The following is a 27,356-nucleotide window of genomic DNA, read 5'->3' on the forward strand; positions in this document are numbered from 1 at the left end:
CGTCTGAGACGTATTCAAGTGAATAATTGCCGAGGAGATGGAGGTGTGTGTGCGGGGGGGGGGGGGGGGTGTATGTGTGTGTGTTGGGAGTGGGAGGTGGGTTCTGATCGCCAAGTATAAATACTCTGATCTCAAATAGTAACACATAACACCAGGGCCCGATCTCCCTCCGCCAACACCCCTCCCAACAGCATGTAACAAGGTGGTTAGCAAAATAACAAGGCATCATTGCAAACACATTGAGGACAGAAGGAGGGAACGGGGTGGTTGGGGGGGGGGGGAGGGAGGGAGGGAGGGAGAGTGCGTGGGGGCTGGATTTTTTTTACTCTCTTACCGCCGGCTCGGAGGCTGTTTGTACACAGAAGGGGAGATATATACATATTTAAAAGATCAGCGAGCGGGCGAGCTAACCATGGAGGAGCTAACGGCGTTCGTCTCTAAATCTTTCGAGCAAAAAAACAAGGATAAGAAAGAGGCGATCACGTATCGGGAAGTTCTGGAGAGCGGGCTAGCTCGATCCAGGGAACTGAGTGGCTCAGATTCCAGCTGCCAAGAGATCACTGACACCAGCCATTGCACAACACACGTTTACAAGGATGTGGACAACGAGAACGAGAAAGTAAAAGACTTGAACTCCGCCAGAACTTCTGAAGGTAGGCAGCTGTTTCTTTTGTGTGTGTGTGTGCTAGCCATAAATGTAACCAGTAGGTGAATTCATGCCGAGTAAACTTCAAGAGAGCACGGAACATTTCTCTCGGCCTGTTTACCGAGGCTTTAGACGGGAAAGGACCGGGCATCGATTCCTCGCAACACCCTCTGTAAATCCTGCAGAGACAGACAAAAGCAAAACAAAAAGTTCGCTCCAATTCATCCCTGGGTCGGGGAGGGAGGCCAGGAGGGAGGAGAGCGGACTGCTGGCTGCTCCCTTTAACTGTTTAGGGCAAAGGAAAGACTTTGACAAATATGGGAGAATGCCGTGGGATTCTACCTTTAGAACTCGCTCCCTTTACCCCTCACGCCATCTGAGGGTTGGAAAATGCCCTCAAATCGGGGCAACTCTCTCAATATTCTGCCTCATTTGCCCTCCCCCACCCACCCCTCCAATGTGATATTCTTCCAAACAAACCCAGCGCTCTCTCTCTCCTTGTTCCTGGCGAGGCAAGGACCATTCCGCGTTCAGGCTGAGAGATTGGGGGAAAATTAAAACACAAACATTAATCCTTCTCCCCGGCCGCCAAACCCGGAATTCGCTGACTTAAAAAAAAAACCCCAGTGATTTTCAAAAAGAGCTCTTTCGATTATGGAAAAAGGGATGGTTTGGAATTCGTAAATGGCCAAATCTCGGGCTCAGGCGGCGAGAAAAGCACATTGCTTACTTGAATTGGATTCTAGTTGCAATTAAACAGTACTGTCGTTAAACCGAATGTGTACGGTTAATAGACTCTGCAAGATGCACATGGACACTTACTGCAAAGACTAGGCTAACCATATTACCATTTAGTTCATAAGATTCGATTACTTCATTCGAAAACTGAATTCCCAAGTAAAGCCTAAATCATTGGCAGACTCTTAAATCATTGTTTTATATATAGCAAATATATTTCAGCTCTCCATAAGGTCTGGTTACGAATGTCAACAATACAGACGCAACGTGTGTTTTAAAAAAGGCGAAATCCTTGGGAAAAAATGTCCAAATGCATAACGGCGATTGTGTGATAAAAAAAATCTAACCCTCGGTGTTAAATAGTGCATTTAAATGCGCTTGGTATTGTATGCCAGATTCATTCTGTCCCATCTATATATTAATATTTCAGCTTTATTCAATTGAAGGCAATAACAGTATGTCCTGGCGCTTTTTATTGCTATTCATATGTGCTGTGAATTCAGACAGTGACTTGAAAGAAATGATGCCATGAAATCCCATCCTAATGCAATTACCTAGCATGATGGAATGAGCAGCATTCTCGGGGAGAGCTAAAACAGCCGAAGCAATCTCTGTCGGTGTAGAGGATGCCTTATTATGATTCATACAGTTCAGGGAAGACACGGGGCAGATTCATTTGTAATAGTCTCGGATTTCAGCTCCCGCTAACGTCGTTATGGAAAACCTGGGGTTAAATAAACAAGGAGCCGTGGCAAGACAGGATATTGAAAGATCAAAGCATTTCTTATGACACTTTCGCGATTCTCACCTTCCAGCTAAATTTAAACAAAAACACGTTAATGAGTTTCAGAGGTAAAATTCACTTTATTAACATTAAATCTACTTTCTGTTCCTCCCCACCTCATCCTGTTTCCATAGACACACGCTATTCCCCTCTCCACTAAATCATTATGAACTTCTTAGATTCGTTGGGTATTAAATATATATATATATAATAGCTGCTGACATCGGATTATATTCGCAGAAATTATATTCACCAAATACATCCCCGGTTTTATCATAAACAACACTTAATACGAAGGGTGAAAGGCTGGGCCAGTGTACAATGTATAAGACCAGGATAAATAATCGGGTGCATACATAAGTTTTTTTTGTTGAATTAATGAATCCAACCGCAAAGGAATAAACAAAAATAAATGCAGTCAATCTGTTGAATTAAATTATTAGTGTTACATTTTGCGAGAGAGGTCGGGAGAGAAGGGAAGACGAGGTTTAAATCTTCCTAAATTGAACATCAAGAAAACAATGTTTTTACGCGTCGCCTGTATTATAATCTTGGAGCTGTTAAAATGGTCAAAGTTTGCCTATTTGCACATAATGTTTTCGGTTGAAATTTGGAAAGGTCATGTCCAGACAAGGCTGGAAGTTTTCTAATGACTCAACTGTTAATGTAGAAACACACTTACATAATTTCCCGGCCGAATAGACTATTTAATGGAATAAAAGAGCAATCGCCCCCGTCCCGTTTGCTTGTAGGACAGTGATCGCGGTACCTCTCGTTCCTGCATATGCAACAGCTGAATTTGAATGGTCGGTAAAATGGATCCAGATTCTAAGGGTGGTGAAACCAAACATAATAATAAAAAAGTTGGCATTCAGATAATGATGATTTGGGTCAATTGCCTGGACATTCTGCACTGTGTCACACAGATACGATGGAAAACCAACAGGGGCTGGTGAAACTGCCATAGCTATCTCTGGCTATTAGAATTCAGCAGCCTGACAGTGTTTGGCAGTTGGAAGTGTTCGTGTTGTATAAGAAACTGAAATACAAATACCGTTTGGCACTAGCAGTGATCAAAGATTATGTTGTGCGGGTAATGACAGGAGAGAGAAAAAACATGGCAAATCTTCACGCCTGTTTATGCTACTTTAATTGGAACATAGAGTTAGCTTGTCTGCGCGGCTTTGTTCTTGTAGAAATAAAATGTCAGCCAGGCATTTTATAGGTGATACACTTTCCCCTCCATCCGCCCCTTAGTCACTCTGAAAAGCAATGAGACCCTTACTGTTTTCTTTTTATTAAAGAGGCTACATTCCTTATGTAGGCCTCTGTCGTGTGACTTAGATCTCGGGAAAGAGCAATCAAATTAGACAGAAGCCACACTGAAATAAAAGATTTGGGGCAAGGTTTGAGGCTGCTGTATCAGTTCTGAGCAGGGAGTGTTTTAAATACATATGTATAAACTAATGTTCAACGATTATCGAGAAGGAAGCGGTGCTTATCATTTAATTGACCCAATGCATCGTCAATAGAACAGTAATTTATCGTTCGGACCAGAATTTCTACACGAGCTAAAGCTGCCCTAGGAGCTGTGGGAAGACAGTGTAGTACTATTTAAGAATGTTTAAGTAAATTACTCGCAAATGGCATGGCCTGAAAATAATATAGTTACAGTTAGGATTCAAGGATATCGAGGTTGGATCATTCGGTCGGTTTGACGCTGAAGGGTGGGTACAGTTTTGCATGTGCATTTTCCTTTCCCTCACTTCGCCAGTTTCACGAAATGACATGGTCTCTTTGCAGGTATTTATGAATGTAAAGAGAAGAGAGAGGATGTGAAATCGGAAGACGAGGACGGCCAGACAAAGTTAAAGCAGAGGAGGAGCCGGACCAACTTCACACTGGAACAGTTGAATGAACTGGAGAGACTTTTCGATGAGACGCACTATCCGGACGCCTTTATGAGAGAGGAATTGAGTCAGAGACTAGGGCTGTCCGAAGCTAGGGTACAGGTGAGGGAGATTCATTACTAGGAGTTTAAAATACAGGAGGACGCAACCTGGGTTAACACATACATACACAAACACACACACACATAAACACACACACCAGTTAGCCCTGTAATTTACCAGCAGTAAACCTTGAAATATAATTACCCTCAATACTGTGAATGAAGTTGGATTTCAGGTAAAAGACTAACAGAAGGGTGTTTGTTTCTAAGTCTGTATTTCTGTTGCCATAACTGTTCACTCACTGTTTCCAGATCAAAACAGCGGGATGGCGTGACTTCCAGATAAAACTTAGTTGTGTTTATTTGAAAAGAGTTGCACTTATCTGAAGATCTCAAAGTGTTTATCTGAGGTCAAGTCCCACGCGATAAAACAATTTTCCAATAAATTGATTTACAAAGAGACAAAGCAAAACAAACTCATACTGATTGATGTGAATATCTCGAGTCGGAACGCGCAGATGTCAGTTCTTCCATCTTGTAGTCGAGTCGGTTCATTGACTGAGAGTGGTTGGCTAGTGAAGTAAGCCCTCCTGAACATCCTGGGTGTTAGGATGTCCTGGAGGCTGGCACAGGCCAGGGCAGGGCCAAAAACTTCAGTACACATTGCAGGTGCTCAAGGAAGCCTTCAGGCGAGACTTTTCTGGGCACTCGTAGTCTTGCAGACGAGTTGCGTTTTAAATCGAAATTTCGGGGGAACAGAGAGAGAAAAAGTAAGTGGACGGGTGAAGAGGGAGACAGATAAGATTGGGCTAGCTGTACTGAAAAAATATAACGCCTATTAGTGACGATGTTATTTCTTAGGCTAAATAGGGGGACGGGTGAGTAAGGAGACAACAATCTTATCCGGTTCTTTGTGGGGAGAGTGGTCCTATCATATAAACATACAAATTTGTGTCTTAAAGCTTACTTAGCGGGACTGAAACCGCCAGTCAAGGTGCACGGTGGCTGTCTGTTTTCAGGTGCTGTGTGGGACTAGGCTAATAGACAACTTTGCGGATCCATGGGGTGGAGGGGATGGTGGTGGAGGAGGAGGAGGCAAAGAAGCAGATGGTGGAAGTGTCAGTGCCGGGGAAAGGACAGGGCACAACAGCAGTAACCGTAACACAAGTCCATGCTCACTAACTCGGAGGGACTGCGGCAGATTATTAACCCTGCTCGGTTAGCAAGGCGCACCAGGCATCTGTCACTGGGTAATTTAAACTTATGAGAGCGGTGAAGGGCCAGCCGGTAATTCAATTACATATAATACATTTTCGTTTATGGCGCAGGCCTAAATTAAATGTCATTATTCACTGTCGCTAATGGAAATCAAAAAGAAATCATATTACCACCGTTTCCAACGGGTAGCGTTTACTGGTGCTTAATAAAGAATTGATTGTGTGAAAGCGGGCTGCAAACATTGTAGTTGTTTTAACTTAACATATTTGGAATCGACATTGGTGCTCTAATTGTAATTGATCTGACTATCTCCCGAGGTTTAACCTAATGCTTTCGCTCGACAGCCCTATCGCCCGGTTTGCATATGCCCCTTATATCCATGCCTGTCGTCCCCAGGAGTAACTGGGACGCTTCAAGCATTTAAACGGTTCAGTTCTATGTTTTAACGCGGCCCCCTCTTCTGCCTAAATTTCATTTTCGGACGGTCGGATGTTTGTCTCAAACTTCCCCTTAACTTTTATTTTGCCGCTTTCTTAAAGCAAAATCCGCTGGGGAGCCATTAAACCGCAAAACCCCTTTCCACTTTCCCTTCCCTGCATCCACAGCTCACTCCCCCATGCAGAGAGATTAGACTCCGGGTTACCGGATTGATTCTCCTGGGGTGCTCGAAGTCACCCTCTTCCCAACCCCTCTACCGCTGACCCCGCCCTTGCCCCCCCCCCCCCCAAAAAAAACAATTTCACGTCAGTTTGACATGTGCTTGGCTGGGATTGATTCCGGCGCCGCTTTCAGCCGATGTTAGGCGTCTCACTAACACACTTTAGGGACCTTTTCGACATTTGGTTTTGCTTGAAAATTTGTGGCGTGTGTAGCAAAGGGCTTACGCCCGTGTTACGGAGCTGAGGGTATCGAAGTACTGACTAACAGACTTGCGAAAGGGAGACAAACAAAAATAGAAATTGCTGGAAAAGCTCAGCAGGTCTGGCAGTATCTGTAGAGAGAAATCAGTTAACGTTTCGGGTCCAAGCATGGCTCATATCACCCCCATAATGCCAGTAGAAGCATGCATTGCGTTGTCCCCGTGTTTACATTAGCGATCACGTCCACACTTCAAATCGAAAATCCGCTTCAGTGAGCTGACACCACACTGCAGAATACCGTGGAGGTACCTGGGGTAATTAAACAATGCCGTTTGAAGTTCTTGTGTGTGCACTAATTATACCATTCCAAATGACCATTATTAAAGTAATTAAAGAGAGCTTGGAGGTATATTTGATCTAGGAAATGCAATTAATATTAATTAACCGCTTGATCGTTCGGCAAATGTTGCAAAGATCAAAGGATAGAGATGTCTTTCTTTTGCGAGAGATGCTATCAGGATTGGTTGATTGAGAGAAGTGGCCATTGCCGAACAAAACAGAAACAACTGCTTATCACCACCTCCCCCCTACCCCCAAAAAAGACACACGGTTGTCAGGGAACGGCACATTACGAATTGTGTAACCGACGTTTGTTTATGTACTGGCTTTCCGCTCAGACAACAAACTAATCTAGGTCGCGCTCCTTTCCGACAGTAGGATTTTTGTTATTGAAAGGCCGTGAGGAATAACAGCGCATTCTCATTACATTACTGACATTTCTACTCCACATTAGTGAGACGGCTACACGGAGCGCTGCCTATCCGTCTTTGGCAGGTGGCAACCCAGACCAGAGTTAAAAGTTTATCGATTCGCCTCGGACGGCAGATTTCATTTTAAAATTCCTCTTCTTTCTCCTCAGGTCTGGTTCCAGAACAGGCGAGCAAAATGTCGGAAACAAGAAAATCAAATGCATAAAGGTATTATCTCCCAATATCTTCGGCAGACTCGGTCATTCGGGGTGAAATAAAACAATCGGGGATGCTGAAGATTTGAAACAAAAACAATGCTGGAGAAACTGAGCAGGTCTGATAGTATCTGTGGAGAGAGAGTAGGGTCAAAGATTTGGTTCAATGACCTTTCTTCAGAATGGACCTGAAATATTGACTCTGCTTTCTCTCTACAGATGGGTCTCGGCTTGCCGAGTTTCTCCGGTAGTTTCTGTTTTTGTTTCGGTTATTCAGGGGCCTATTCTCGCTTTAACGGGGGTGGGGTGCGTTCTCTTTAAACAGCCGAATGACCGTAGCAACGTCCCTATGCTGTTCGGGAGAGTTCTGACCGAAATATAAAGGAATGAAGAGCGGTTTAATTCGCCAGACAGTAATCCCTTTTAAATACAAAAGAAAAGTTCCCCCCTCCAGCCGCAGTTCATGTGTCCTCTTTAAAATACAGGAAATATCCTGGAACAAAAACAAACACACAAGGGGGTAAAGAAATAGGGGCGCACTGACGGTAAATATGCCTGGGTATGTGTGCGTGTGTGTGAATTGCACCCACGGTTAGATCAACAGCTACCGCCAAACTGTCGAAATCATAGCAAGGTCAGGGCGAGAAATGGGAAACTTGAGCGTATGCCGGCGGAAAGTTCAAGGAAGTGTTAAATTTGTTTAATTCAAATCATTTGAAAACTTTGACGGCGAATATTCGCATCTCATTGGTTTGAATGTAAAAAGGGAATCTGCTCCCCCCGCCATGTTTTGTAATATTGTCCCCTTATAAACTGCAATCAAATGACACGACATTAATATTATCTTTCTCTCTCTCTTATATTCACCAGGAGTAATATTAGGAACGGGAAGCCATTTAGACGCGTGCCGTGTTGCTCCATACGTGAACATGGGAGCATTGCGGATGCCTTTCCAACAGGTGTTGTATTTAACTGTGTGAACTGGCTGAATGGCGCTTTCAAGCGTTCAAGGCTGTAAGACTATGTGGGACAGTCGGGTTATTGCACAGTGATGAAATTACATGACTTCTGGCAGTCTACCCGATTTCTGTTTTGACAGGACACAAGCCGTACTCTGCGGGCTTTTGTATTTTATAAATAATTTGCGTCGAGTTCCTCTCGGTCTGATAAGCGAAAGACATTCCAGAGTGGCGGAGTAACTGTCTTACTCCGCAGTTCTTATGCTTCGGCTGTTGAGGGAGTGGGATAGTTCGCAACGCCCCTCCCCCCCTCCCCCACTCCCCCCTCCCCTCGCCCCGTCAGCAATTCCAATGTACAGCGTTATACAGATGGGACATCCCAAAGTGACCCCCCACTCCCACCCCCACCGTCTATCCGGCCTCACTGGAGTTATCAGGAATGTCACTAATGTCTCTCCCTTCCCCTGCAGCCCCTGCAACAACACGGAAACCCACAATTTCTTTGCAGAAATTTAACGAAGTGTTGCAATTTCCGAACAACAGACTGCAAAGAAACTGCTGGGACAATGAATTTCTCGTTGGAGCTTTGTACAGGCCAGTGGAGAGACAGTTCTCTACCAACGACCAGCACAAAGAGGACGTTTGACTGGGGTCAGGATTATGATTAGATCCAGACTTCCGCGTAATTGGAGCGAATGAGAGTGGCCCACAAACCCCTTGGACCGGCTGAGACTATCTCTGGGCCGCTCTGACACAGATCCAACACTATTTTTGCGGGAACTAACAGCGCGCGGTCAAGGTGTAAACTTTACTGGGGACATTGCAAGTTGCCAAAAGGTGTCACTCACGTTCGCTTACGGATTGTTGTTTTTTTGCCGATTATATAATTCGACATTTAAATCAAAATAAGGGGACAGTCCTCAATAGTACAGGAGGGAGGCAGGTTAAACACTTTGCCCGAACCATTGTGTTGCCCTATCAATCAACTGGCCCACGAGCTATGCCTAGCAGCATTGAGCTGCCTAACTCGCCTTCTGTTGTTTTTAAAAATGGGTACTATGGCGATGGGGAAAAAAAAGACAGTGCGAAATCACAGGCCTCTAAATGCTACAGTAATCTCTTTGAATGGATTTGTGTCGAAATTGTGGGGTTTCAAAGCGACACCGTGAACACTAGACTATTACCAGTAGGAAGTCCTTGGACTGTCGCCTGTAATTTAGACATGAAAGTGGGCCCGTTTCTTTTACAGCATCCTTTTGGAAGGGACTGGTGAGCAATTAGGGATGGGCGCTCCAGAGAGGGGGATAATTGGATATAGTATCAGCAGGTTTGCACTTATTTTGGAACCAAATTAAGAAAGCAGCTTCAAAAGGCTGTTGATAATGCTCAGTTAGGTTTTTACCCTGTCTGAACATCCATCCGGGGGTGGGGTGGGGGAAGGGAAGTTGACGAGACCAACGTGGAAGCAGAAATGAGCCCAATTTTCCCGTCTCTCTATTTCATAGGAGCCAGATTGAGACAACTTCAAAAGACAGCGGCCAATGTCCACTTAGGCTCTACTTCGTGTCAATATTCATCCTGGATTTGGGGATGGGTGGGTGGGTGGCATGAGAACAGCGAAGTGACAGAAGCAGAAATTAACTCAAATTTTCCTCTCTCCATCTCTTTATCAGCCCAAGGACCAAATTAAGACAACAACGCATAAAGACTGCGGTTAAGGCTTAGTTAAGCTTTACCCTGGCTAAGGCTCAGTTAAGCTTTACCCTGTCTCAATATTCATCCTGGAGTGGGGGCGGAGGGGGGTGTATTGGATTGAGGAGAGTGAAGTAGTAGAGGAGAGATGAGCCCAATTTTCCTCTTTTATCTCCGTTGGGGCCAAAATAAGATGGCAACCTCAAAAGGTCGATACTCATGCTCAGTTGGGTTTGACTATGTCTCAGTCTTCATACTAGGGGGTGGGGAGGAGAGCGAGTTGGCAGAAGCAAAAATGAACCCAAGTTTCCTCTCTCTCTCTCTATCGTCGTAGGTTCAGGCGCAGTTGCAGCTGGACGGCGTAGCGCACGCGCACTCGCACCTCCACCACCACCTGGCGGCGCATGCTCCGTACCTGATGTTCCCGCCGCCTCCGTTCGGGCTGCAGATCGCCTCGATCGCCGAGTCCGCCTCGGCCGCCGCCGCTGCCGCCGCCGCCGCCGCCGTCAAGACCAGCAGCAAGAACTCGAGCATCGCCGACCTGAGGCTCAAAGCCCGCAAGCACGCCGAGGCGCTGGGCCTCTGACAATCAGCCGGGCCGGGGCCCCCGGAGTCCCGCCAGCACCACCCCCAGTGCCCGGCTGGGGCGCGGTGCCAAAGCTGCCAACTGCAGAGGCTCCTGCAGCAGTACCACCAGCTCCACTACATGATGCACAGCCCGGACGCCGCCAGTGGCAGCAGCACCGTGCCAGGCTTTCCAGAGCATTTCTAAAACACACACACAAAAGAAGGCAAGAAAATAAAACACACACACACACACACACACAAGCCCTCCATCACTCCCTCACCCACCCAACGTCAATCCTCAACTCCACCTCAACACAGTGGCAAACAGGGTGATACCCCACTCTACCGTCTAAATCAGAAAGAGCCTTGCAACAAGAAGAACCCCCACGCGGCTGGCACCAGAGGGGAGAATTAACTTGCAATTGGGGCAAAGCCCAAACTGGCAGTTGTGCAACTCATTCTCGCACATGCACACACGTTTCTGCATAAGCCAATATCGGTGCTGTCCCCTCTGTGTGCACAGATAGACTAAAATCCCCGCGAGATTTGCTGACAGATGGCCAACCTGTTTGGGGGAAAGCAAGAGAAGACTTGACCCTGGCCCGAGGCATGAAGATTTCCCTCATCAACCTGTCCAGAAACGTTCAGACACTCCTCTGCAGTAGCTGCGACTTGAGCCCATGTCTCCCAGCTCAAAGGTAGGGACACTGCCAGTGTGAGCTCCCTGGCTCGCGGTTGAAGACTTGCCATTCCTGCTCCTCCACTCGGTGGGCTTCAGATTTCAATGCCCTCACCCCTCCATCCCCTCATTCCCTGATGGAAACTGATCAACAGTAAAGGTCAGTAGGATGACGCCAAGATAACCTGTCTGGGGCTGGCCTCCATTTCAATACCACGTTCTTCTCTCTTTATTTCTCTCTCTCTCTTTCTCTCTCGGTCTCCATTAGATATGAATAAAACTGAATGCAGACCTCAATGCACAGCTTATCAGAAGGTGGCAGATAAAACTCTTTCAAGTGCTGATGGACTACATAACAGAAAACACATTTACGAACAAATGCAACTTCTGTGGACTTCATTATGGATGCGGAATTCTGTAATTGTGTGCCCGATACTTAAAATAACAGAAGACTTAACTGGGTTAATTTCGTTTCTGGAGACACTTTTATGTAGGAAACAGCAATAAATGAACTCGACAACCCCCACTCCCAACCCCTTCCTTTGATGGACTCGAAATTACCTGAAAAAATTTTGATTCGATTTCTGGATACCTGTTTTCAGACGACCGTTTCTTGTTCCAGTCACTTTGTAATGTGGAACAATATACATACGTACACACACGCAGATTAAAACAATGACAAGCGACTCAGACCGGGACCTTTCAACCGATTTTTAAACATTGTTTACAGCAAAGTGGAGGGAACGAACGGAGGAAGATGAACGAAGGATAAACATCCTGGTGGATTGCTAAATGAAATTAATAACAACAAAAAAAGCCCTGTCTGAAGTAACGGGTACAGTGTAGGTTTAGACTCTGTCGTTGTTGGGATTTGATGGTAGAGGATACAATCTACAGTATTTCCATGTTACAGTGAAACAGTCTTGGAGTTACGGTGCGATGCAGTTAAAGGTGCAGTAAAGTGCAATACTATAAATAGCAGAAGTAGTTGTCTCGTAGGAACTAGAGAAAGGGCAACTATCTCGTCCTTATGGACACAAGGAACTGGCGAGTTGCCCATATCATCGCCAAATTCACTATCAGAGCCAAATGCGTACCTTTACAGGACAATGGAAGGACCTTAGTGGAAATTTTTAATTGGGGTGGGCGGGGAGGGGGAGGCGTGGGTACAGGGGTGGGTGGGGGATCGATTATGTGCCATAACTCTTGGAGCTAAGCTCGACAAATGTGTCAGACATGACTTCCTACAGGTCAGTGTGAATGGTAAAGTGTAATAAAGTCATCGCGTCACAACCTGACACAACTTACATACCGCCATTGCTTCTGTTAATTGCCAGATTCCCTGCAGACGCAGATCCGCTGCACTGTTATAACCCAGCACATGAGCGATTTCTTTTTTTTATTTATTTCTTGTACTTTAAAATTTTATAAATGTGATATATTTTATTATGTCGTGTGTAAATGTCACGTTGCTTTGCGTTTATTTTTATATTTTCAACCTTTGCTTTGCAAATTTCTGAATGAGACAGGTGTGATCTGTAATGTTAAATATAACAAAAATTGGAGTTTACAAAAAAAAATCATTTCAGGGATGCAGATAATTAATAATATTGAAACTTCAACCAACACAATCATTGTAAGTTTAATACAGGTTAAAACTAATGGTACAGCAGACTGAAGAAATGTATTCGTTTTGTGATGATTTGCAAGCATGCCTCCACGTTCTGATTTACAACACAGTTCTATAACTTAGAGTCCAGAGTGTATTTTGTTGGATCACCCATATTATGAATGTACAACTTGTACATGTGGAAATTGCAAATAAAATTTAAAATATTTGTACAACGTGTAACAATCATTTTTTTGAGACGCTTAATCTCCCTTGTTCAATTTTACTAATTTTTACATTCATTCTTTTTCCCCTTTTCCTCCGTTCTTTTTTTCAGCAGTTCCATACTCCGCTGGTCTGGTAATGTGTTCATAGAAATGTGTACACAGACTTCAATCTAAACCTGATCCTTTTTAAATTGTTTTTATTACTGGTTCCCAACGAACAGTAAGGAGAAATGCACACCATTCAGTTGAGAATTTGGGAGTAGAATGGTAACTTTGAACGCCGCTGTATCTGAGCAGCAGTGTACGCTAGATAGTCTATTCTGCTCTGGTTTTGTTGGGCAAATTCAGAGCGGTCAATTCACCCCAGTGTAAACTCACGTCCACTGTTTTTGTTTCTGTTCTGAATAACGTGTCATCTTACGTCACTTTCAAGCAAGTTGTTTGGCAAATATGTTCTGTATACCTGTGAAATACTTTCGTTTTTGAGAAGCAGTCGTTGATGTCATTAAAAAAATCGGGGAACGAAACAAATTAATACATCTTACTAAAATGGATTACAGACTATGACATGGAACGCACTAAGGCCAATCCACTGTGAAGCCTGCTCCGCAGATTCTTCTTCCAAAGTACGAGTTCCAAAATGCCACGTGATTGCATTTTTTGTGCATTAAAAATATTTCTCCCTTACTTGTTTCCAACTTCATTCGTGGCCATTTGCCACTTACCATGACTCCTGCTGCGTGCCAGAGACAAACCTCTCATCTTCCAGTCAAATCAACACAAATGACCACATTAGTTTAATTGTTGGCGATAGTGTCCCAGCACATTAACAACTGCTGTTTGATTCTGTCCTTGGGGTGTGACTGGCTCACTCATTTTAACTTTAAAACGCATTCAGAGGGGCCGGATCTACAAATTGGACGCCTGGTGTGTGTTTAATGTCTCTATTCAGAGGTAATTTTTCAAACTTTTTTATTTTGAGTTTCCCAAAAAAAAACACATTTAGATCCCAGCACCTTAGTCTTAACCAGACCGTGCTAAAATGGGGGAGAATAAAGTACAAAACCTGCTCCATTTGAAGAAAAGTAATTTAACTACAGCTGAGATTATATTCCCCTGAACTGTAGTTTGGTTTAATTTGCATTTAAAGTCGTGGATGGTTATGAACATTGATAGAGAAGACCACGAATTTGTGATACTAATAAATGAAGGGACATTCGTTCCACTTTGAGAATAACTGACATCAGGGCAAATCCAAATGACATGGAATTTTGACTAAGCTGTCGTCAGCTACCTCTAGTGTTGCGTAATACCCAGGATCGAGTGTTAAAATGAAGGCGAGGTTCAAACATTCATTGATATTTATGTACAAACAACGATGCGACTCCAGGCGCGGGGTAGACGTGCAGACAGAAGTTGCTCCGAGACACAATGTTCTGACGTTATCCGTCCACTGACCAGGTCACATTGCCTGCCTCGCTATTGGAATAACGCAAGGTTCCTGCACTTAATGTGGTAGATCGGAGCTCAACTTGCCGCAGAATGCTCGGTGATTTTGAGCGGCCAAATTGCAAGTAAACAAAAGGATCAGAAGAAGGCCATTCAGCCCATCGAACGTGCTCTGCCATTCTATTAGAACATGGCTCATCGCCCTCAGTGCCACTTTCCCACTCAATGTTCCTAACTGGCACTGAAAATTAACATTCACAATCCTGGAGTCTCATTCCTGTAACTTTTAACAATCGGAGATTTTTCATAATACAAACACCGTTGCTCTTCCTGTCTCTCTGAATCCTACTTGATTAATGTTATTCAAAGAAGGCATGAGTGATAGGACCCTAGGAAAAACAAAAGGTCAGAGGGACCTTGTTATATATGTTCATAGATCTTTGAAGACAGAAGGACATGTAGATATTGTGCTTAAGATGATATTTGGGATGACTGCCTTTATTAGTCAAGGCATTGAATATAAGAGCAAGGAGATACTGATAAGTGCTGTATATACCATTAGTTAAGCCAAAGTTGGAGAACTGAGATGGAGAACTAGAGAAGGTGCAGTGGAGATTCGCAACATTGTTGCCTCAGCTAGAGAAAATCAGATATAAAGAGAGACAAGATAGACTGATGCTATTTTGCTCAGAGGAAAGAAGACTGAGGGGGCACATGATTGAAGTGTACAAAGTTCTGAGGGACAGAGGAATGTAGATAGGGAAAAACGTTACTCCCAATTAACAGGGGCACAGCTTTAAGGTACAGGTAGGAGACTTTGAGGGGATTTGAGTATTTTTTTTCATGAGAGAGTTATGGGTATCTGGAACTCAGTACCTAATAGGGTGGTGGAGGCAGGAACCCTGAGGACATTTAAGAACTATTTAGATTAACAGTTAAAATGCCATTACATGCAAAGCTATTGGCCAAATGCTGGAAAATGGGATTAGTACAGATGAATGCTTGATGACAAGTGCAGACATGATGGGCTGAAGGGCCTCTTTATGTGCTATAAAATGGCTCTATGAATCTATAATTTTATGTTGCTTTCCGCAACTCAACAGCTCATCAAGACTCATTAGCTCCATTTAAGAAACCAAACACCTCAGCAATGGTAACTACTTCCAGACTCTCTTGGACTGAAACAGCAAGTCCAAGTCGAGTTTCAGAGTGGTGGGTTTATGATTTATAATACATCTGTATGACTTTGATTGTAGGGTGGGAAAGCCTGACTCCAATCAAATCAAATCAGATATTTATGTACAAGTTGAAAGCAAACAGCATTTCACATGCAAACACACACACATATGCACAAGGATTTATTTCAGGTTCAATCACGGTTGAGCTATTCATAGAGTGAAAGTTACCAGACAACATAATTGTTTTTAATCAACCTGTTTGGACACAGCTCCAGGGAAGGTGGAACTTGAACCCAGATTTTCTGGCCCAGATATAATAACAGTTCGTGCATTAAAGCCAAGTAGATAAGAATTACAATGCCACAGCACCATCAGATGACATTGATTGTGTTTTGACATAGGACATAATCATGTGACCTTGCCTACAACTTTATTTACCTGCTTCCCTCAAACTTTGCCTTTTACTGGATTTAGTTATTTTGCGCTGGTATGTGAGTCTAGTGAGCGAATCACAGATCTAGTCCTCAACTGAGCCCATACCACATCATCCCATAATTGTGTCTGCATCAAGACAAAGAGGCAGCAGATATTTTTTACTTGTCCCCTCACCCGAGAATAGTGATATTAATTTTCACACCTGCACTGGGGAACTGTGCTGGATTTAGGAGTCCAATCAAACATATTGCAAAGACCACTGGTCTGATACGAAAACTAGTTCAAAAATTAAAGAGCGTATAGATCTTAATCTTATGGGTTGGGAATGTAAAGAGGGTGAGGTTTATGTTGCAGCTGTGCAGAGCTCTGGTTAGACCTGCAAAGCTTTCTGCAGTTTCAGCTTTGGGCCATTTGATTGGTCCCAGTCAACTCTATCAGCTAGAAGATTGTAAGGATTGCAATGTATCTATACCTCTCCCAATGTCATCTACTGCACCCGTTGCACCCGGTGTGGTCTCTTCTACATCGGGGAGACAGGACACCTTCTTGCGGATCATTTCAGCGAATATCTCTGGGACACCCGCACCCACCAACCCCACCGCCCCGTGGCAGAACACTTCAACTGCCCCTCCCACTCCGTCAAGGACATGCAGGTCCTGGGCCTCCTCCACTGCCAAACCGTTACCACTGGATGCTTGGAGGAGGAATGCCTCATATTCTGCCTTGGCACCCTGCATCCACACGGGATAAATGTGAATTTCAACATTTCCACATTTCCCCTCCCTCCACGTTACCCCAGTCCCAAGCCTCCAACGTGGCACTGCTCTCTGGACCTGTCCATCACTCCACCCTCTGACCTATCACCTTCTCCCTCACCTTCATCCACTTATCGCTTTTCCATCTACCTTCCCTCCAACCCCACCCTCTCCCATTTATTTCGCAGCTCAGAACCACAAGCCTCAGTCTTGACGAAGGGCTTATGCCCGAAACGTCGATTCTCCTGCTCCTCGGTTGCTGCCTGACCTGCTGTGCTTTTCCAGCTCTACAGTCTTGAGACAGAAGATTGTAAGGTCAAGTCTGGCTGTAGGACTGGTGCAAAAAACCATGAGATATAGGAGGTACAAGTGTCCCCCGCTGTATGAAAGTAGAGTGTTCCTATGAAACTGTTCGTAAGCTAAAATGGCATAAAGCGAGAAAGCAATTACAATCAATTTAGATGGGAAAAATTTTGAGTGTTCCCAGACCCAAAAAATAAGCTACCAAATCATACCAAATGCCACTTAAAACCTAAACTAACACTAACATATAGTAAAGGTCATCGGAGGTTGGAGTGATGGGAGGTGCAGGATACCTTCGGATACATCTTGCTAACGGATGCACAAAATAAATCGAGATTAAGGACAGATGCTCACAGGTACAGTTCAAAGCTATGGCGGCTTGATGCTGAGATGCTGAGTGTAGTTCCGGGGAAGTTGCTTGTCAATACAACTCTTGTTGTACTTCTTTCTGATTAAAGTGAAAATCCTCTTTCAGTTAGTGAAAGTAGGTCTTTTGTCAAAGCGGATTGGCTTAAAGCGACCATTCGAATAGTGGGGGATATCTGTATTCTGGGTGGAGTCTAACTATTGATCTTTATTTTTATTATCTATTTTTATTATCTATTACCCTTGAGATAAAGGAAAACATTCAATTTCCCGTCCCTGTTACCTGCTTAACTTGTGTACTAACTTTCTGATTTATACACGAAGACCCCAATCCAGCTTTGCTATGGCTTTTTGTAGTCATTCTCCATTTAAATAATATTCAACTCCTTTATTCTTCCTGGCAATGTGCATAACCACACATTTTCCCACATTAAATTCTACCTGTCAAACCTTTTCCACTCACTTAATCTGTTTATATCTCTTTGTACACTGCATTATCCTTAACTCCCCATCTATTTTCATGATCCACAATCTTGGCTATAGTCCATTCACTTCTCGCATCCAAGTCATTAATATATATTGTAAATAATTGCGACCCCAGCACTGACCACTGTGGCATTCCACTCATTACAAGTTGCCATCTTGAACTGCCTTCCTTATCTCAATTCTGTCTTTGATTATTTAGTCAAACCTTTTTTCCATCCTAATTTAGTTCTGCCCAAATGCTATGCTCTGTTCTTATTAAGTGACCTTATGTGCAGTACCTTATTGAATGCCTTTGGAGATACAAATGTATTCTTTCTTCTGCTTCCCCTTTATCTATCCTTCTTCATTCTTGCTCAAGAATTCTAATACATTTTAGTGGGTCATTGATATCTAGAAGATGTTTTATTTTGTGATCATTTATTACACCTGTCCCATTGCACATTACAAGATCCAGAATTGACTGTTCGTTATTGGATCCAGAGCATATTGTTCTAAGAGACCTTCCTGAGTACTCTCTATGAATTCTTCCTCGTTGTCAATTTTACCAACTTGATTTTCTCAATTTACATTAAGATTAACATCACCCTATGATTAATCCACAACCTTTTTATGTAGGATCCAATAATCCCTAATTTATTCATTGTCTTACTGTATATCTACTGTGAAGGAGCTTATAGCACATGCCCACTTGTGTCTTCTTCCCCTTGCTATTTCTTACCTCCACCTATATGAATTCCACATCTTCCAAGTCAAAACCATTTCTTGCAATTGTATTTATTCCATCTTTCCTTTCTGTTCTTAGAAACATCACATACTATTGTCCAAATTTGATCCGTGTGTCCATAATAACTCTGATCATTCTCAATAATGTCTATTATTGGTACTAATTCATTTGTTTTGTTTTAAATAATATATCCATTTAAATAAAGAGCCATTAATTTTACCTTTATACCCCTTTGACCCTATTTGCTGCCTTTTCAGAATGTTTGCGTGTTCTATGCCTTCCTATCTCACTCTGGATCTCATTGCCTATATAACTGCCCTGAAATGCGGTTTATCCATTTGCTTTGTTAGCTTGCATATTCTTTTTCAAGGACTTAGTCACTCCCAACCCCATCACCTCTGCTCCCCCCCCCTTCCACTCCAACCATTTTGTTAAAGCACTGTCTACAGCCCTAGCTACACAACTTGCCTGGGATGCTTGTCCCAGGAGAGACAATCCTTCATAGGGCTTATTTATCCTCTCGGCTGGATATAATAGACATTTTGGCATTCTTTCAAAAAAAGACCTGGGGTGTTATTACAAGGTGGTGACCATTATTTATCCTTTGATCAAGGTCATAGATATTGATCAACACCAAACATTGACTGGCTGCTATCATGCTGCTGTTTATGGGAGATTGTTGCATAAAAATTAGCTTCCTCACCAACCCCAACCCTTACTCTTACCCAACAGTGATTACTATCCATTGGTTATGAAACATTTTGGCTTTTCCTGTTCTCTATCAATGCAAGTCTTTCCTTTTCATTCAGTCCTGGGCACTGCATCTCAGGAAGCATATAATGACCTTATAATGGACTGGCTGCAGGGCAGATTCATAGGGAAAGGACTGGAGATAAAAGGCTTAAATTATGAAGACAAGTTGTACATATCTGCTTGTATTTCTTTGTATAACAAGGAACTTAGTTATGTCTTTAAGAAGACTAAAGGGTTTTTAGAATAGCTGGAAAGAAACGATTTCCTCTGAACAAGCGTTTGGCTCATATCCCTCTAAACTGTTCCCATTCATATACCTATGCAGACGTCTTTTAAATGACACTTCCACCATTTCCTCTGGCAGCTAGTTCCATCGATGTACTATCCTCTTCATGGAAATGTTGCCCCTCAGGTTCCTTTTAAATCTTTCCCCTCTTACCTTAAACCTTTGCATTCTAGTTTTGGACTCCCCTATGATGGGAAAAAGACTCTGGCTATTCACTTTATCCATGCTCCTCAACATTTTATAAATCACTCAAGGGTTACCCCTCAGTCTCCGATTCTGCAGGGAATATAGCCCCAGCCTATTCAGCCTCTCCCTAAAGCTCAAATTTTCCAATCCCAGCAAGATCCTTGTTAACCTCTTCCGAACCTTTCAAGTTTACCAACTTCATTCCTATAGTAGGGAAATGAGAATTGAATACAGTATTCTAAAAGTGGCCTCACCAGCGTCCTGTACAGCTGCACATGACACCCCAACTCTTATACTCAATGTACTGAACAATGAAGGCAAGTGTGTCAAACACTTTCTTCACCACCCTGTTTACCACTTCAAGGAAATATGCACCTGCACCCCTAGCTCTCTTTATACAACAACACTCCCCAGGGTCCTACCATGAACTGCACAAGTCCTGCCCTGATTTGCCTTACCCCAATGTAACACCCCACATTTATCGAAATTAAACTCCAATTGCCACTCCTCAGCCCATTGGCCCATCTTATCAAGGTCCCATGGTAGTCTGAAATAACCTTTCGCACTGTTCACTGCAGCATCAATTTTGGTGTCATCTGCAAACTTACTAAACATACCTCCTATATTCACATCCAAATCATTTATATAAATGAAAAAAAGCAGTCACTCAGCATGAATCCTTGAGGCATACCACTGGTCACAGGCCTCCAGTCCAAAAAACCACCCTACCACCCTCTGTTTCCCACCTTCAAGCCAATTTCATATCCAATTGGCTAGCTCTCCATGTCTTCCATGTGATCTAACCTTGGTAACCAGTCTACCATATGGAACCTTGTTGAACGCCTTTTTGCAGTCCATATAGACAATGTCTACTGCTCTGCCTTCATTAATCTTCTTTGTTACTTCTTCAAAAACTCAATTAAGTTAGTGAGACATGATTTCTCACGTACAAAGCCATGCTGACTACCCCTAATCAGTTCCTGCTTTTTCAAATACATGTAAATCCTGTCCCGCAAAATCTTAAGGTTGAAAATACTTTGTCATGACAAGATTAATGCTCCTGCAATGGTATTCAACATCTCTGGCCCAGGAAGTGAACAGTTGAAACAGTCGAGTCTTCCTGTTGCAGAGAGAATATTCAACCTCAAATCCTTTAAAGTGAGTGTTCTTGTGTATCAAGGTTCCCCGTTGAGTATGTATACTTGGGTGTTGTAATAGGGACAGCCTATTGCTTCATATTTTTGCACATTTGCTGCACTTTACACTAGACCGCAAGAGGGGATTACATAAACCAAATAATGATTTTTGATTTTTAACTCAGATTAAAAATCGCATAAAATCAGTGCAAACTAAGAAATGTCTACTGAGTTGTATTGTCTCTAAAAGTGAGCTGCATGGAAAGTATTGGAAGCAAATGTACATTTCTTCTATTCTACAGAAAGCTCTTTAATGTTCTATGTAGATGCATTACATATGTGAAAATAAATATCAAATTCATGGCAAATATTTAAACACCATCACTGTCTCCCTTTTAAATGTGTTGCATTGCATCAGAATCATTCTGGAAAATCAAATAACTAGAAAAAGTTATGACTAATTTTAATTTCCTAGCCTTATCCTTCCTGCTGTTTTCCCTGGTTTCCTTTGAATAGTGAGTGGTCAAAGTACCTAACAGAAGGAACTGTTTGGAGCTGTAGTTATCGTGCACAGCTAGGAGAGTTAAATGAATGTCATTAGAGATATAGTGGTCATTAAACCCAGAGACCTTGGATGATCATTCAATTTCATGTATGTTAATTTTAGTTCCTTGTACATCAGATTCAAAAGGAGCTTCCTCGATGCTGTAATCAGCTCTCATCATTTAAACCGAAAACACACAGTGAAAATTTGGAGACAAAAACAAATGGGAAGAAGCAAGCGAAACCCACAAGCTGTTAATGAATCTTCTTCCTCAAAGCAGTGACAGTAAATATAGTTAAAAATCACACAACACCAGGTTATAGTGCAACAGGTTTATTTGGAAGCACTAGCTTTCGGAGCGCTGACCCACAACCACCTGATGAAGATGCTGTTTAAGCAGCCCTGGTGTTGTGCAATCTTTAACTTTGCACACCCCAGTCCAACACTGCCACCTCTAAATCATAACAGTAAATATAGGCCCAGATCTTTCAGCCTCTGAAAGTTTGGCTATCACATAAACAGACTCTGTAGGAATTGTTCAGGAGCTCTGAATATATGGTCAGTAATTCTCCTGCTTCTCTGGACCTTGTGAAAATATTTCCAACTCTGACTTAAGAGTCAGAGACTTCAAATGGATCTGACTTTCTCACCCACCCTAGTCCAATACCAGCCCCTCCACAGGAAATATTAGACAGCCAAAGTCCTAGTTAAACTCCTGAGTCATAAAGGAGGCTGCAAGTTCCCACCTGGAACATCAACTCCTCTTCACCTCTGATGCTGCTTGACATGCTGTGCTTTTTCAGCTCCACTCTTCGTCCACTCCTGAGTAATATATACAATTGGCATTCCACCCCCCTTCCCCCCACCTGTGCCATCACAATACCAATTACTCAGATTGGCTACACCCCTTGACCCCTGGAGCATACCCCTGACAAATCCCTAGACTTCTTCTGACTTGTTTTGATTAGAACCAACCCAAGGCTTACTGATCCATTTTGACTAGCACCTTGGAGAAAGTGAGGACTGCAGCTGATGAAGAATCAGAGTCAAACAATGTGATGTTGGAAAAGCAGAGCAGATCAGGCAGCATCCGAGGAGCAGGAGAATTGACGTTTCGGGCATAAGCCCTGCTCCTTTGTCAAACTCCCCCACAACTTGATCTGACCATCATCTAATGTCCCTAGAAGTGATGACCATCCTCTGAAAGAATAAATTTAGCTTCCAACCTGACAGACCTAACTCTCACCCTAACTTGATGAGCTCTGAACCAGATAGGCCCTTCTGACCGAGGTCATGGACCACTTACTCACCTCAGCAATCAATTACCCTATCCACATGTCTCTCTACCAGCTTCACCGACTTGGCCCCTTATCAAATTCACTCCCGACCACACTATCCACCTACCTCCCTATACACTTGCCACTCTATCACCTTCATTACTTACCATCTTGCCAAGATACCCAGCTACCATGCGGCCACCCTACTCACCTGCCACATTACTTTCTTATTTACTCAACTCTATTACCCAACAAAAAATTCACCAGGGCTGCTTAGACAGCATCTTCCAAATCCATGACCATCTAGAAGGACAAAGGTAGCAGAAACATGAGAACGCCCCCACCTGTAAGTTGACCTCCAAGCTTTTCATCAAACTGACTTCAAAATATACATTGTGCAGTGTAGCTGGCTCAAAATCCAGGAACCCCCTCCCTAATGGCATTGAGTGCCTACATACAGCACATAGACTGCAGCGCTTCAAGAGGGCAGCTCACCACCACCTCCTCAAGGATGACTAGGGAAACACAATAAAAAGCTCTCTAGCCAGCGACACCTACTTCACAGTAGGTGAATATAAAAATCCTTACCGATATACGTTATCCACCATTCTGCTGCCTACCCCCTTACACACTTACCCTCCCTGCATAACTTTTCAAAGAAGTTTTTGGAATTTTGGAATTCATTGTTTACTGGAATATGGCAGCTCGTGATGCTACCAGATGTTATGGATTCCATACACATTCTGTGTACTGCTCCCTTTTGGGAATCACTGCACTGTGTCAGATCTGAAGGATTTTCCATTGGAGGATCACTGAGTAAATGTTGGGAATGTCAGTGTGTAGTTTTTTTTTGTCTGATCACCATCAGGAGTAGAGTTTCCAAACCTGATTGTATAGTCTAGAAAATAAAATGTGTGGTGTCAGATTTTTCTATTAACATGGAAGCATAAGAATATCGAAAAAGGAGCAGGAGTAGACCATTCAACCTCACATATGCCTGTTCCACCAGTCAAACAACCATGGTTGATCTGATAGGAGCTCCAAACCAATTTCCTACATGACAACCATTATTTTTGACTCCAAGAAAATCAAAACTCTGTCTAACTCATCCTTGAATATATTCAATGATTCAGCTAACACTTCTCACTGGGAGGTTTGTGTTCGTGGTAGGGGAGTGGGGGCCAGTGGTGGACTGTGGTATGATGGAGAGTGTGGGTGGGAAATAATTCCACATGATGGCAATGTTAACTTTGCTTGTTACCTCTGTGGAAATAGTACAACAGGTGAAAGCAGTTACAATTGTGCCATTGCACGGTTACCTTAAGGGAAATGATATTTCGCTGCCTGTCACATCATTGAAAGGCAGTGAACTATTAAAAGATATATTAATGAAGTAGATAATAAATAAATTCATCATGGAAAACTAAACCTTCTTTAGCTTAATATATTCTTCATCTTAATGATCTGAAATTGTTAATTACATCAACCAGCCTCTGAAATTGATGGTTTCAAATGTGAAGGCTCATTCCTTCAGATGTTGATTTTGTTTTAAGTGTTTTAAGAGTCATGGATGATTTAAAGTTTGTTTTTTTTTACCCCCTTTCTGTCCATGTCTCAACCCAATAGGTCTTTGCCTCCATTTATTTTTCTTTCAGTATCTGACTCAATGTGGAATTCAAGCATTCCAAATCATTCTTCTTTCTCCATTGTTTGGCGTTAATTATTTAGTCGTTCAACATTATCAGTTGAGGAGGAAGTAGCTGCTTGTCCTGTTCACACAGGCCACCGATACCCTGCTTCACTTACTGTAATGTCATCACTTCACACATTTAACAATTTGTCACGCAACAAAGAAAAGGGTGCAAGGGCAGGGCTGATTAACACAACTGAATGAAATCTGGACCATTAGATATTTTGATAGGAGAATCTAGCATCAAGTGGCATTAAGTATGCTGGAGTTCCTTGTTGCTAAACTGTCTGTTGCTGGAGTTGCTGACAAGAAAGTAAGGTTATTGAGGTTGGGACCTATTGCCTTAAAACATCAAGAGCTATGCTTCTTTAAGAAAGTTTTATTTTTAAAATTCAGTATTGCTTTGCCTGCTGATACTCTATGAAAACAAAAACACGTTATCCAAATAGTGAAGTTAAATTAAAAGCAAAGACATTAATGCTTAGGTAAACGTTTAGAAATATTTGAACTTCTATGAAGTAATGCAATGGCCAACATATCAAAGATTAGTTTAAAGAGGTATTTATTTTTTGTCTACATCAGTGAGTGACTATATCCAAAACAGATTCTCTCACCACATAGTTTTATGTGTTTGTTTGCCACAGAAATCCATCTGACGTCCTCCAGTTTCTCCCTTTGAGCTCAGATGAAAATAACTTCTTTTTGTGGGGATGATGGGTGGCTTTTGAAATGTTTTACATTTGTCTGTTCTGCAGAATGGGACGTTGAATTTGATGAAGAGTATGCCTGCCCAGCTTCCCCAACTGTCAACCATCATTCCATTTCCAGGTGGTGACTAACTCACCAAGGATTGTGGCTATTTTGTGATTTTCACTTTGAATGATTCTGAATTTGGGTACTTGGAGATAACTGACTCGTTATTCAAACGAATATATTCATAGTTTGCATTTTTGTGATCAAAATTGGAAAAAGTGAAATTGAATTCTCTATCACTTTGATATTTAGATCCTTCAAACACTCAACTGAGTCTGTGAAGTAATATAGGCCAACTTAATATAAGCTGTATCTAGTTGAAATAATGCAATAAACTTCGTATTGATCACTGAACAAGACTTTTCTAGTTAGAACTGAAAAAAAGGCTACCCTCATCTATGCTGGACCACTTCGAGGAGGAACCCAGTCTAACAATGCGGTCTGCATTGTCTAGTGACACAATGAACCTCTGCCACAGCGGAGTGAATAGTGTTGATCAGCACTATTAGTAAAGGATGCCAACTAAGAGAAATCAGATTTCAGGCCTTCAAAGGAACAACCAGTTAAAAAATACTACTTGCCATTGACCGAGAGACTTCAAAAGGGACAGATTCTGCTGATTGCTGATGAGAGCAAACTTCAAAAACCTCGTGGCAACACTCACCACAGATGAATATTTTAGGGAAAGATCGAGGAAGCATTTCAGACTTGGCAGAAGGTGTGCTAGGACAGAAGAAAGCTTGCAGTTTTAAGTTCGATGTACAGGCTGCACTGAAAAAATGTTGGTCTGTAGAAATGGTCTCAAGATTGAGTTGTGCCACAGAAGAGACCAAACATTAAGGATTGAGTGATTTAAAGCAAAAAGGTTTCTTGTAAATAAAGGGAAAACTTAAATAGCATGCTGAAAGGGCAATAATTTGAAGTTGCAGCTCTGATTAAGCATCATTACCATTGCGCATGAGACACAGCTGAGAAAATGAAACTAACAGAACCACGAGAGACAGCTTACAAATTGTAGGTGTGGAGAGCTGGGGAAATTGCTAAATAAGCCACTTAAGCATTGAGCCATTTAAAGAAGTACATGGTTCTGGTCTAACACAGAAGTGTTTGTGAGAGACGAGGAAAAATCAGTGGGATCCTCAGTGAGCATGGAAAAATGTCAAATACAGACACAAAAGGTGGCAAAACCTCCATCACTGTTGGGAAAAGCAGGAGAATTTCCATTTGTAGGCACAAAGGAGTGGAAAGTCCTCTTGTATAGCAGCAAAGCATGGGAGAACATTCCAGCAGAATCAAAATTGTTAAAGAAGATAAAATAGTGGCATCAGAAATAATATTTCCAAGCAACGTTAGTTTCAGAGATGGACAAAATAGAACACAAAATTTGACACACTGCGGAAAACAATATGGAATACCTTTCAAACTGGTCACTAAGAAAGAAGCTGAACAAGTAAATGCACTTTTGTGCACAGTTGAAAGTATAGGAGATGATATAATTGCTTACCAAGTTGCAAAGGAATCATCTGACAAACTTGAAGAGATATTGAAAGCCCTTGAGAATTATTTCAACCCCAGAACTAATAAAATCTATAAAAGACCAAGATTGTATAAAACAACACAACGTCCAAGTGAATCCATAAATGTTTTCAACAATGATCTGTAGAGGTTAGTGAAGATGAAGCTTTGTCAAATTTCTTAAAATCTAAAGAAGATGTGACTCCAGAGAAAGCTATTTGGATGGTGAGGAAAGCAGAGGTCTGGAAGAAAACAAAAATAATCCTAAATGGGTAAGAGAAAAATTGGCCTTAGAATCTATTAATTTCTTAAGATATGAAACCATAAATTCTCCACCCTCTGGTTAAAGAATTTCTGCCTCAACTCAGTTCTAAAGGGTCATCCCTTCATTCTGAGGCTGTGCCCTCAGTTTCTAGTTGCTCCTTTGAGTGGAAACATCTTCTCCATGGGGTAAAAACAATGACTGCAGATGCTGGAAACCAGATTCTGGATCAGTGGTGCTGGAAGAGCACAGCAGTTCAGGCAGCATCCGAGGACAGGCAAAATCGACGTTTCGGGCAAAAGCCCTTCATCAGGAATAAAGGCAGAGAGCCTGAAGCGTGGAGAGATAAGCTAGAGGAGGGTGG

General features: G+C 42.6%; 1 protein-coding gene across 1 annotated transcript; it reads left to right on the forward strand.

Annotated features, from left to right (window-relative positions):
* Positions 1 to 321: 321 nt before the first annotated feature.
* On the forward strand, positions 322 to 12,210 carry shox (short stature homeobox). Its single transcript, XM_043692337.1, has 5 exons — positions 322 to 653; positions 3,972 to 4,180; positions 7,117 to 7,174; positions 8,032 to 8,120; positions 10,147 to 12,210. Exons 1-5 carry the CDS (start codon positions 413 to 415, stop codon positions 10,396 to 10,398), a joined length of 849 nt encoding a protein of 282 aa, XP_043548272.1. The 5' UTR covers positions 322 to 412; the 3' UTR covers positions 10,399 to 12,210.
* The last annotated feature ends 15,146 nt before the right edge of the window (positions 12,211 to 27,356 follow it).

This window comes from Chiloscyllium plagiosum, chromosome 6 (genome assembly GCF_004010195.1).
Source record: "Chiloscyllium plagiosum isolate BGI_BamShark_2017 chromosome 6, ASM401019v2, whole genome shotgun sequence".
NCBI lineage: Eukaryota > Metazoa > Chordata > Chondrichthyes > Orectolobiformes > Hemiscylliidae > Chiloscyllium > Chiloscyllium plagiosum.

Bases quoted from the DNA above. Each gene is read 5' to 3' on its own strand.
- shox (XM_043692337.1), top strand. From the start codon at position 413: ATGGAGGAGCTAACGGCGTTCGTCTCTAAATCTTTCGAGCAAAAAAAC. The intron at 4,181-7,116 runs GTGAGGGAGATT...CTTTCTCCTCAG, and splicing joins TGTCCGAAGCTAGGGTACAG to GTCTGGTTCCAGAACAGGCG. The intron at 8,121-10,146 runs GTGTTGTATTTA...CTATCGTCGTAG, and splicing joins TGCGGATGCCTTTCCAACAG to GTTCAGGCGCAGTTGCAGCT.